The following is a 12,432-nucleotide window of genomic DNA, read 5'->3' on the forward strand; positions in this document are numbered from 1 at the left end:
ATTCTATTGGAGAAGCAGGAGTTGTGAAGATAGACGGCAAATACAGTAGCCTACAATACAATAATGTAGTCCAACTGTAAAAAGAAAATGAAAAAAATAGCTATACGAAATGCTATGGAAATGAACATAATGTTTACAAAAAATAATAAAAAATGATTTTCTATTCTGTTCTATGTAGCTATTTACTTTTACTATATTCTATATGCATAGATTTTTATTCTGGAGTACGCTCTAGCTGTCACAGGATTTCCATTGGAATGTGGCGTTTCCACAGGCCACACGCGCAGCCGCTGGCTGCACAGATTTGACAGTTCTGACAGTTATGTCAACAAACAAGCAAGCGCCGATCAACCCGGAAAAAGGAAGTGCAAGAGCCTAAAAACAGTTGTGTCGGTGTGCATTCCTGCGAATTCGACTTGAAATACAACTGATAACGAAGTTTGCATTGGGAAAATCGTTTTGATAACTGTGATAAAATAGCTAGTAAGTCATTGCAATTCCTACAGGCGAGATGCTGCTCACGTTAATTGGCTAGTTTACGTCGTCGAGCCGCGCGCCACTCCTCCTGGGCTCAAGAAGAGCTGGCGAGATACTGTCTTTGTTTAATGGTAGCTAGCTAGCTAGCTAGCTAGCTAACGTTACTTATTTCTAATCTAGATTATCTAGATGTGCCACGAATCTGTTTACCTATTTTGAATAGTGGCAAGTTCAAACGTGTTTTTTACGAGTTTAAAAGTATAGCCGAAGTTGCATCAATGATGGCAAGGCAGAGCTTGTTTGCAATCCACACTGCGACATCCCACTTGATGATACTGCTCCTGGATGATGGTTTTACTGACTGGTCTTCAATGTTTTTAGAATGATCACTAGTACAGAGTTTCACCTGAACACAGTTGAACAATTCTATCACCTATCTTCAACCACATTATCCTTTGGGGTAAGTTAAAATCAGTTGAATTTCTGTGTAGTTATTTTTTGTATTGTGGATAACAATTGTACAAGCAGCACAATGAAAAACAGTAAGCTATAGTTAGCTAGCAGTGATCATTTCTGGTATTGAGCGAACATGTTTTGTGGAAATGCCCATTGTACTCCACAATGGCATTGTTTTTGCTTAATCTCTAATGTTCTCTCCTTTGTTTTGTTGTTACACAAGCCTGGGTTGCAGCCAGATCTTATCTGTGCCTGTGTCCCCTGTGAAATGACCTGACACTGAGTGTTCACCACAATCATAAGACAATGGCGAGAATAGCATGGTATCAAGAGAAGGTAAGACATGCTGCACTTACTGACAATGTAATGAGGGTCTAAAATCCCCTACATGATATAATAAAAACTGAAGTGTGTCCATGTGTCAACAGATCGGTGCATATGATCAGCAGGTCTGGGAGAAATCTCTGGAACAGGCTGAACTTAATGTAAGTTCATGACGTTTGGTCTAATATGCTCATATTTCACCTGCCATTAGATTCATTTCTTATGTGATCAGCATTTGTTACAAAGATAACTGTCTCCCACACAGGGCATTGACCGTAAACCAAAGAGGTCCGGTCATATCAAGCCAGACCTCATTGATGTTGACTTAGTAAGAGGTGAATATCCATTTATTACAAGGTGTTATATCTATGCTTATTTGCACTATTTGCTTATTGGATGGATATGGTGCATGCAACACTATAGATTGTGTCTCTCCTATTCCAGGGTCTACATTCGGCAAGGCCAAGCCCGATAGTCCATGGACGGCGTTGACCCGTAAGGGTCTGGTCAGGGTGATCCTCTTCCCCTTCTTCTTCCAGTGGTGGATCCAGGTGACCTCCAGGTCCATCTCCACCTGTATCCTGGTGCTCTACTTCATGCAAGGTAAACTCACATCTCACCTTTAGGAATGGTTCAGGTGTCTACTGTGGAATCCAATATTATTTTTCATTAAACCTAAATGGGTCTGTAACTCTCAGTCCCCTATATAGTGTATTAATAGCTTTCTCTCTGTAGTGGCAGCAGCATTGTTGTACGTGGAGGTTCCTGCAGCCAGTGCTAGTGAGCAGTTTGGGCCAATGTGTCTGATGTTATTGCTGGGGACAGTGCACTGCCAGATAGTGTCCACTGAGTCCAACCGGAGCCCTTCAGTCAGCCCTGTCAGCAGCAGCGGCACCAGCCCTGCACGCAGGAGGAGGTAGGGTTCTTATTGCCAGTAACACACACTGCTCACACACACACTGTTCACACACACGCTGCTCACAAACATGGTGCTCACACACATGCTGTTCATACGCACCCTTTTATACACTCAAACGCAAACTGCTCTCACACTGTATAACATGTTCCCTTATTTTCTCACCCGTCATTCAGGCCAAGGAAGGGTAGAGGATTGAAGAGGACAGAGGGACAGGGGAACAACAGGGACACTGAGCTGCAGCTGGAGGAAAACCAGAGGTTGTACAGATCAGAGGAGAGAAGGGTAAGGCCATACAAACAAGGATCAGATCCTCTACCTGAGCATAAAACAATGATTGTTTGTGAGTCAAGCAGTCATTAACAGAGTTGCAGTTTTTCCTTTTTTTTTATGTCTGTGTGAATCAACATTTATTTGTTTCCTTTGTGGTGTTGCTGTTTATCCAGCTAATTATATTGCTGTTTGTGATGTTGTTCCTGACCAATCAGAGAAAGTCAGGCTTTGGGGCCTCTGATGAGCTTTCCAGTGAAGAAGAGGAGGAGGAAGATGATAAGGAAGCAAAACCACCCACTGGTGTAGCTGGACCGACACCTGCCTCTGTCATCAGGAAGAGACACCTTCACTCCTTCTCAAACCCCTCACCACCTCAGGTAAACCCTAAGACAGTGAGTCCTGCACATTGTAGCCAGAGTGAAAGGTGGACATTTAGTTTGACCAGTCCTATTATTTGCACAGGAGGAAAGTAGTGGAGGCACCAAGGCCACTAAGGTAAACCCTCGTCAAGTGGAGCACCTGAGGTCCGAGGGCTCGCACCCGGCCTCTGACACAGATGACACGATGTGGGAGGATCTTCTTCAGGGGCCAGACTCTGCTTCCACTGGCAGCAGTGACAGTGAGGGGGAGGGGCGGTACTGCCCGGGCCTGACCCTCCCCCCATCCACCACTCTCAGCAGTGATGATGAGAACCTGCAGCAGGTGGGTCTGTCCACAAGGACTCACTTTAATCACAGTTCCTTTTAGCTACACCACACATATACCCTGTCACCTAATATGTAACCCCAAAAAGGGTTAGTATATCAGCACACCAGCTTTCTCTCCTGACAGGGCCAACTATCGTGGCTGCAGGCGTGCCACCCATCCAGAGACCGGGTCAGTGCCATCATCTGGGAGCAGGGGGAGTGCAAGAAAGCAGACATGTCAGTACTGGAGATCAGTGGGATCATCCTCACACGGGTACACCTCCTATGACCACTTCATTACACTCACTGATGCCATTTTGGTACAATTAACACACATTCAATACAGAGTGAATGCTGGTCTATAATGCTTTAGGGCTGGAATGGGTTTCTGACTGTTTCTATTTATAGAAACACCATTAGGGCTGTGTACTCTGTGCCCCATAACTCTGTCCTCCTAACAGAGGTGATATCTCCTGTGTAGGTGAAGGTGGTGGAGCAGGGCATGGGTTACCTAGCCCTGGGGGGGTTGGTCACTGCCACACTGGTGCTGCTTCCCTTTGGCTTCCGCCTGGCACAGCGGCTGGACATGACACGCCTGAGCTCCCTGTCCCTGGCAGAGCTGGGTGTCATGGCGGTGGGGCCGCCCGACGCCCAGACCTACGCCTTCCTCTTCATCACCACCGTGGAGAGGCTCTGCCTCACAGGACTCTTTTTCTTCATGATGTGTGTGGCAGAGAGGACCTACAAACAGGTCAGCATGTTAGTCCCACTGTTGTAGACAAACTACTACATAACGAACATGTTGGAAATGTTGCATGTTTCTCTTTCAACAGAGGCTTGTTTTCGCCAAACTCTTCAACCACATCACATCAGCACGAAAGGCCAAGAAGTCGGAAATCCCCCACTTCAGGCTGAAGAATGTGCAGAATATTAAGATGTGGCTGTCGCTCCGCTCCTTCCTCAAGGTCTGAGTTCCTCTCACTACTCGAATGCCTTTTTGTTGGTATACTTCAGTGTATGGTTTTGCCACTAGGGGGTGATGAAGGTCCTGCCCTCATTGAAATGTCCCCTAATATTATTTCCTATTCACCACAGAGACGTGGGCCCCAGCGTTCCGTTGATGTCATCGTCTCCTCCATCTTCCTCCTGGCCCTCTCCATCGCCTTCATCTTGTGTACACAGGTGAGACATATCGATAAAAAGAGTGTACTTTGTTTGATAAATACACAGTATTCAAATAAACATACCATGATTTACCATCCAAAATACCTGTTGTAAGACTGAATGTGCATTTGTTAAGCTCCAACCTGTACAAACAGAATAGATTTAAGATCATGAGTACTCATTTTCTATCTCTAACTGCCAGCTCCTGAACAGTCCCCACACATTCCTGGACTCTGAGACCAACTGGGAGCTCATGGTGTGGGGCTCCTCCCTCATCCTCTTCCTGCTCCGTCTGGCCACCCTGGGCTCCGAGACCAACTGTAAATACAGCAACGTGTCAGTGCTGCTGACCGAACAGGTAAGGCCCCCTGCTACACACACAACCAGGGGTATCGTGAACGCAAGATTCTCCATTTTTCACACAGAAAAGGAAAGATAAAACACAGAACAAATATACGCAGATTTTAAAATGCTTCTTATTGTAAATTCTGCTTGGCTTCAGTCAGTGTTCGCTCCAAATCATGAATGTAAAAGGACTCATTTCGTGCTTCAGTTGCACTTCTCCACTCGGATGAAATATCTTTGCTCTCGTCATTGGATCACCAGACAGCGTTCTGACTGATGTAGGCTAGGGCTGTGGCGGTCACGAAATTTCATCAGCCGGTGATTGTCAAGCAAATAACTGTCGGTCTCACGGTAATTGACCATTAATTAACATAAACACATTTAGCATCTCCTGGCTTCCACATATAGCCTACAAGCCACTGGTGCTGACCTTTGGAACATCTACATTTAAAAAAGTCTAGTAAATCCATGTAATATAGCCTATACCTTCACAATAAATCCATTATTTATTTTAGACAGGTCTAAAGAAGCATGATATGAAGAAAATGTAGTCTATTTCAGAAGAACAGAATAGCATACTCTGAGTTGTCCTGATCTGGCTATGCCAAATGGCTGTGGGCTACACTAGTTCATTTAGCAGACAAGATTTGCTTAGAATTCCATAGCATTATTTTATAGTATCAAGAATACAATTGAACAAAGCTGAGTAAAATAGAAAGGATATTTTCTCCAAACGATTTGAGGGAGTGCGCACATGCTGCTATTCTGTGTTGAGCGGTTAACAAAGAAATAGATATTCCTATATGCTTAATTTAGAGTTATTAATGTAACTTTAGTTGTTCTACAAACATTGAGCTATATGTTTTGATTTTAATACATTGTAAGGCTGCATGATGCGACTCTAATGATGATTTGAAAAAAGTCGCTTGAAAGGCATGAGCTCTGCTTTGTTTTTTGCATAAGGCCGTATACACTACATCAGTCACTCATTCACAATTTGACAAGCACTTGATAATACCTAGAATTTCACGGTGGCATCCCCTTTGTGTGTCCGTAATGCACCCTAAAAAAATCCATGCCTTTTGCGGCCAGTGGCCGTTGTGCCCTTCTTGCCGAGTTCTGCACACTCCATCACGTGATCGGGTCTATCTCACAGGCTACAAGTGAAGACAGACACATTGGGGATGCAACTGTGCGCTTCCTTATCCAATTTCTAGGTGCATATTGAAGATATTGGAAGAACTGTCCACATTTACTTTTCGTCAGTCAACAAGATGAGTAGGCCTAACCAACAGCAAAAGCACTAGCCTATGTCAATCTACTAGCCCCCATAGTACAAAGGTCGACCTAGTCTAGGACAGTTGTGGGATGCGATAGAACCCAAATTAATACAACCACTATCATCAAAAAACATTTTTTACGCAATGTGGCTGACGCAACAGATCAGAACGTTTAGCTTAAAATGTTGATAAACTATTAGGCTACTTCTTCACATTATAAGCGCAGCAATGCGCACATGGAAGTAGGCTATAAGCGGGAATGTTCCATTAGCGGAAAACACCATTATCAAAAGTGACCGCAAATGCAATTATGCATGTAATGCTTTTATTATAAAGGTGCATTTTTATGGTGGAAATTATGTTCCCCAAACTTGAAACTCACAAGCTGCTTATGTTTGCCAGTCATTTGATTTGATTTGAGGAGTTAGGCTCTACACCCGTTGTAAAGTGGATTAATGTGCATACATTTTTGGCCACTTTAGTTGTGATACAAACCTTGTTAAAACATATAGGCCTATAGGCTAGGCTACGTGAGGTGTTCGACTATGATTCGAAAAAGTCGCAAAAAAAAGCATTGTTTCTTATGCTGGACTTTATTCACAAGTGATAATATATCATTCACAAGTGATAGGCTAATATTGTCACCCATTAGGCTATTGTTGATTTAATCTTGTCTTTACATATACTAAATTATATATGTGTGACATTTGTTTTGATTTAGAATGGACCATTATCATGCACCTGTATCGAAACAGGGGCAGCGGGAAAAAATACATGTCATTTATGCACTTAAATAGCGAATGGAGGATGCTTTTCCCCGTGGTTTATTTTCATGCCAGCCAGGTAGGCAATGTGCTTAATATTAGGAAAGTTGAAAAATAAATATAGTAGGCCTAGCCTATAGAAAGCTGATCCTCCTCTTTTCAGTAGAGGCCATCACTCTGTTTTCTCACGCAATTGCATAGCCTATTGAAATGTTGCGCAACATGTGCTTATGGGCTCTCATGAAGTGTTTGATTAGATTTTCGAAGACATTCGCATTTATGTCAGAGTAATTAGAGGGACAATAGAGTGCTGAGTACGAGGCAGTTAGCAAGTTTGGTAGGCTACAAATAACCATCAGCAGCATCAGAGCTTGGAGAAGCCTAATTACCGTGACTAAACGGTCACATGGAATTTGACTGCCTTCATGACTCGTGACCACCGGTGTGGCGGTAATACGGTCACCGCAACAGCCCTAATGTAGGCTACTTTTCTCTGGTACTAGTTCTTCTCTGGTAGCAAGTTCAAATGCAAGATTAACTTCAAGCAGAACTTTAGGAAATGTAGCTGGCTACATTCTTTCTATGATAAACATTAGAAATATGATGGCCAAAAAATACCTTGGTTTTTCATTGTAAGCTAACTTACTTATGTGTGGCTGCTAGCCAAATAGCATTGCACTTCTGTTGTCATCTGATGAAAATGATTTTCTGCCAAATGTGTTGCACAGCCAGCTCCAACTGGGTCTTCCACGAGGAGAAGCTTCTAGAAACAATGGGGTAGTTCAACGCAATAGTGAAATGCATGTGGATCTGCATGGGCGGTGTCTCTGATGTTTGTTTGATGTTTCAGAGATCTTGATATTGTGTATTAGGTATATGTTGTGAAATTGTTAGATATTACTTGTTAGATATTACTGCACTGTCGGAGCTAGAAGCACAAGCATTTCGCTACACCCGCAATAACATCTGCTGAACACGTGTATGTGACAAATAAAATTTGATTTGAAGTAGGATTCACATCAACGTCAAAGCTCTTCTCTTTCCCTCTGGATATCAGTGGTGGAAAAAGTACCTAATTGTCATACTTGAGTAAAAGTAAAGATACCTTTAATAGAAAATGACTTAAGTATAAGTGGAAGTCACCCAGTAAAATACTACTTGAGTAAAAGTCTAAAAGCATTTGGTTTTAAATATACTTAAGTATTACAAGTAAATGGAATTGCTAAAATATACTTAAGTATCAAAAGTAAAAGTATAAATAATTTCAGATTCCTTATGGGAGACCCATGGGGCGGAGCGCAATTGGCCCAGTGTCGTCCAGGGTAGGGGAGGGAATGGCCAGCAGGGATGTAGCTCAGTTGATAGAGCATGGCGTTTGCAACGCCAGGGTTGTGGGTTCGATTCCCACAGGGGGTATGAAAAAAATAAAATAATGTATGCACTAACTAACTGTAAGTCGCTCTGGATAAGAGCGTCTGCTAAATGACTAAAATGTAAATGTAATTAAGCAAACCATTCGGCACCATTTTCTTGTTTTTAAAATGTACGGATAGCCAGGGGCATGCTTCAACACTCAGACATAATTTACAAACGAAGCATGTGTTTAGTGAGTCCGCCAGATCAGAGGCAGTAGGGATGACATGGGATGTGAATTAGACAGTTTTCCTGTCCTGCTAAGCATTCAAAATGTAACGAGTACTTTTGAGTTTCAGGGAAAATGTATGGAGTAAAAAGTACCAAATTTTCTTTAGGAATGTAGTGAAGTAAAAGTTGCCAAAAATAAAAAGAGTACAGTACAGATACCCAAAAATACTACTTAAGTAGTACTTTCAAGTAGTTTTACTTAAGTACTTTACACCACTGCTGGATATGCACAGATGCCTTCTGGGAATAATTAAGTGCTTTGCAATAAAAGTCTTAAAGGGGTACTGTCAGTAATAATGACTCAATATAGTTTCAAAATAAAAGTATAATACAAAAACCTATGCTACAACTCTATTGAAGCAAAAAAGAAAAAAATACTTTAAATATGAAACGCAGGTAAAATGGTTTAAAACACGTTTTGCGTTTTGAAAAGGCAGATTTGTGAATGCTAATGCGACCCCTGACAACACGCACACAGACACACACACACAATCGCGCGCACGCACACAAACATTACTTTAATACATCTCCCTCAATTATTTTCTTCTTTCAGATCAACTTGTATCTTAAGATGGAAAAGAAGCCCAACAAGAAAGAAAATTTGAACATAGTGAACAATGTTCTGAAGCTTGCAACAAAACTAATGAAAGTAAGGATGTCTCTCAACTTCAGCCCCATAATGACATTTTGGACTTTAGTCAAATCTACTGGGCTGGTAGTTGTTTATTCAGCATAACGTGCAATGAAAGCATCTCTGACTGGCTTCTCATACCAACCCTTTCACAGGAGCTTGACACCCCCTTCCGACTGCTGGGGCTGACTGTGAACCCTCTCATCTATAACATCACACGCGTGGTCATCCTGTCTGCAGTCTCCGCTGTGGTCAGCGACCTGCTCGGCTTCAACATCAGAGTGAGTGGAGACACTTCTAATCCCACAATGCTGTTGCTAAACACTGATATCTTTGTCATACAGTGAATCTTCACGTCTGTCAGAGTTGTTTTCCTCCTGGCACAACTTCCAAAAGTGAGTATATATGCTGTGTTTTTAAATGTGCCCTCCTTGTTGTCTCTCCTACAGCTGTGGAAGATTAAGCCTTAATGTGAACTTGCTAAACCACTAACTGTTGGACACTGGAGACTCTGCTAACTCCTACCATCCACAGCTTGCCATCTGTGCAAACCTACTGAGTGATCGCCTATGCATCTCCGTGCCTTCCCAGGAACATTGAACTTTAAATCACACAATACCATTGTGGTCATACACAAGCATGAGCTCTTTACAATCAATGATACACACATCCTAGGCTACGTAATCATTGTGGCCTGAACCGATCTGCTGCAGCAGTTCCAGTAACCCAGTGCCAGAATCTAGAAAGTCCCTGGACCTGGCCACTTCCTGGTTCTTAAGTGGAGAAACAGTAGCCAATGGGTGCCTTCTGAACACTGAGAAATTTGCTGGCCATTTGAATGTGAACCATTTCAAGACATGGAGAAAGGATGGAATAGGAAACAAGAATGAACAAACTGTTATGAAAGAATTTGACATTCCAGCATGGTTTGACATGTACTCAGCTGTTAGACAGCGTTAAATACTTTTTAAATGATTTTTTAAAATACAAATCTTCAAAATGGGTTACTGAACTAAATTGATGAATTGCATTATTTTATTTTTTATATGATATTTAACTACTCTAAACCGATTTTTGTGATATTTTAAGGGGAATGTAATGTAGCTTTTATGGGGGCTTTATTTATTTGGGGTTTGTCTGTATTTCATTACTGACATAATGGTACACATAGATTGTAACCTTTGGCCTTAGTACTGAAGACCAATATGTTCTGCTAAGCAACTATTCACAGATAGTATAGTTTGATTTTAAAAAATTACACAAAGAAACGTTAATAGGCTATAAATTAGGAATGTTTTATTTCCTTTGATAATAAATCTTTCGCAATTATTTTATTACTGCTGTCTGGTCAGTGCACATAATGTTCTCACTTCCACTGCCTACATAATATACACAGTGGTGTAAAGTATTTAAGTAAAAATACTTTAAAGTACTACAGACTCACTAAACACACATGCTTCGTTTGTAAATGATGTTGGAGTGTGCCCCTGGCTATCCATAAATAAATAAAACAAGAAAATAGTGCAGTCTGGTTAGCTTCATATAAAGAATTTGAAATTATTTATACTTTTACTTTTGATACTTAAGTATATTTGAGCAATTCCATTTATTATAATAATAATATCCAAAGCGACTTACAGTCATGCGTGCATACATTTTATTTTTTGTGTATGGGTGGTCCCGGGGATCGAACCCACTACCTTGGCGTTACAAGCGCCGTGCTCTACCAGCTGAGCTACACACTCCATTTACTTTTGATACTTAAGTATATTTAAAACCAAATACTTTTAGACTTTTACTCAAGTAGTATTTTACTGGGTGACTTCCACTTATACTCGAGTCATTTTCTATTAAGGTAATAAGGTAAGTTTACTTCTGCTGAAGTATGACAATTGGGTACTTTTTCCACCACTGAATATACATTATATGCGCATCATAAATCTGTATATTATGAAGATTACGGTAAAGAAGTTGTGACGCAAATGGCACACCTTCTCATGCTTTTCTGGTTTGGAAGGACATCAACCGGTGCGGCGCCACCAACCTCCGCACAAGGACAGCGTCGACCACAATACGACTGAACAGTCGCGTCACCGGCTGGAGTTGGACAGAAACCTCATAGAGTCAGAGATAGCAGAACGTGCGGATTGGACGTCCGATCAATGTTCTAATTCCCTCATCGGCTCTCATATTGCAGGTAAATTGCAATAGCTTTTGAGAGTGTACAGTAAGTAGCCTGTGATATTTAGGTGTGAAACAACCATAGAGCTAGATAGAGGACTCTAGTGGTCAAAATGCCTTTTTAGCATGGGCAGCGCCATTGAGGCCATTCACCATTTTGAAGTAGTCAACTGGGTAGGACTTCCTATGGGTTATGGAAGGATCACATAATTCCATCCACGTCATTAGGAGGAATCAATGGGTTATACTCGGGACCAATTCATTATACTTATGAGCAAATATTCCATAATGGCAGGTGGCAGTAAATCGCCAACCTTGGCTTTATACCTGTTCAAATAACACACTCCAGGTGGCAGTATGCACCCTGTCAGTTTGTTTACCAACTCGTAGAAAATGGAGATGGCCTCAATCGCGCTGCCCATGCTCTCACAGACGCAATTATCGGACAGATAAGATGTTGCGCCCTCTAACTATCTCTATGGAAACAGCCGATTCGTCTATTATCAGTGTTCCCGACACAGACAGTGACCCTGGCCCGAGACTATCCGATTGGACTGCAGTAGTGTCGTCGCATTATAATATTACATACTGCGGTAAATGGCTTTGGCATCATTTCGTGATTCCCGGTTTTTGTTAGCGCGCTTTTGATGAGTGCATATGGCTGCGCAATACATGGTGGCTGTGAGGATGAAATGGCAGTCCCTCACTTTGCTGTGTTGCAATATGCTTGAAGGCTGTTGACAGAAAAGGAAGCTGTATCTAACCTAATATAAAAGTAGCCTAATTACATTACAGCAAATGTCAAGTCGTGCCATTACTTTCTAATTTATTTGAAAGTTCATCAGACTCATAATACTTAATGAATTGTGATTTGAAGTGCTTTTAGTGTAGCCTATATACACTACATGACCAAAAGTAAGTGGACACCTTCTCATTGAACATCTCATTCCAAAATCATGGGCATTAATATGGAGTTGGTTCCCCCTTTGCAGCTATAACAGCCTCCACTCTTCTGGGAAGGCTTTCCACTTGATGTTGGAAGATTGCTGCGGGGACATGCTTCCATTCTGCCACAAGAGCATTAGTGAAGTTGGGCAATTGGGCCTGGCTCGGACAAACCATTTCTGTATGGACCTCGCTTTGTGCACAGGGCATTTTCATGCTGAAACAAGAAAGGGCCTTCCCCAAACTGTTGCCACAAAGTTGGAAGAACAGTATCGTCTAGAATGTCATTGTATGCTGTAGCGTTAATATTTCCCTTCACTGGAACTTAGGGGCCTAGGCCGAACCA

The 12,432-nt window shown here is 41.9% G+C and overlaps 1 protein-coding gene across 1 annotated transcript; it reads left to right on the plus strand.

The window, feature by feature from the left end:
- Window positions 1-309: 309 nt before the first annotated feature.
- LOC311138496 (protein PHTF1-like) lies at window positions 310-10,481 on the plus strand. The gene is made up of 17 exons (XM_084173200.1): window positions 310-937; window positions 1,157-1,269; window positions 1,362-1,418; window positions 1,523-1,592; window positions 1,702-1,860; window positions 1,993-2,173; window positions 2,350-2,458; window positions 2,662-2,823; window positions 2,909-3,148; window positions 3,278-3,406; window positions 3,614-3,883; window positions 3,966-4,097; window positions 4,228-4,314; window positions 4,499-4,654; window positions 8,883-8,978; window positions 9,116-9,241; window positions 9,410-10,481. The coding sequence occupies exons 2-17, from the start codon at window positions 1,240-1,242 to the stop codon at window positions 9,428-9,430; spliced, it is 2,025 nt and encodes a 674-aa protein (XP_084029326.1). The 5' UTR covers window positions 310-937; window positions 1,157-1,239; the 3' UTR covers window positions 9,431-10,481.
- The last annotated feature ends 1,951 nt before the right edge of the window (window positions 10,482-12,432 follow it).

The sequence above is a fragment of the Coregonus lavaretus genome, assembly GCF_964263955.1.
Source record: "Coregonus lavaretus genome assembly, chromosome: 12".
In the NCBI taxonomy this organism is placed as follows: Eukaryota; Metazoa; Chordata; class Actinopteri; order Salmoniformes; family Salmonidae; genus Coregonus; species Coregonus lavaretus.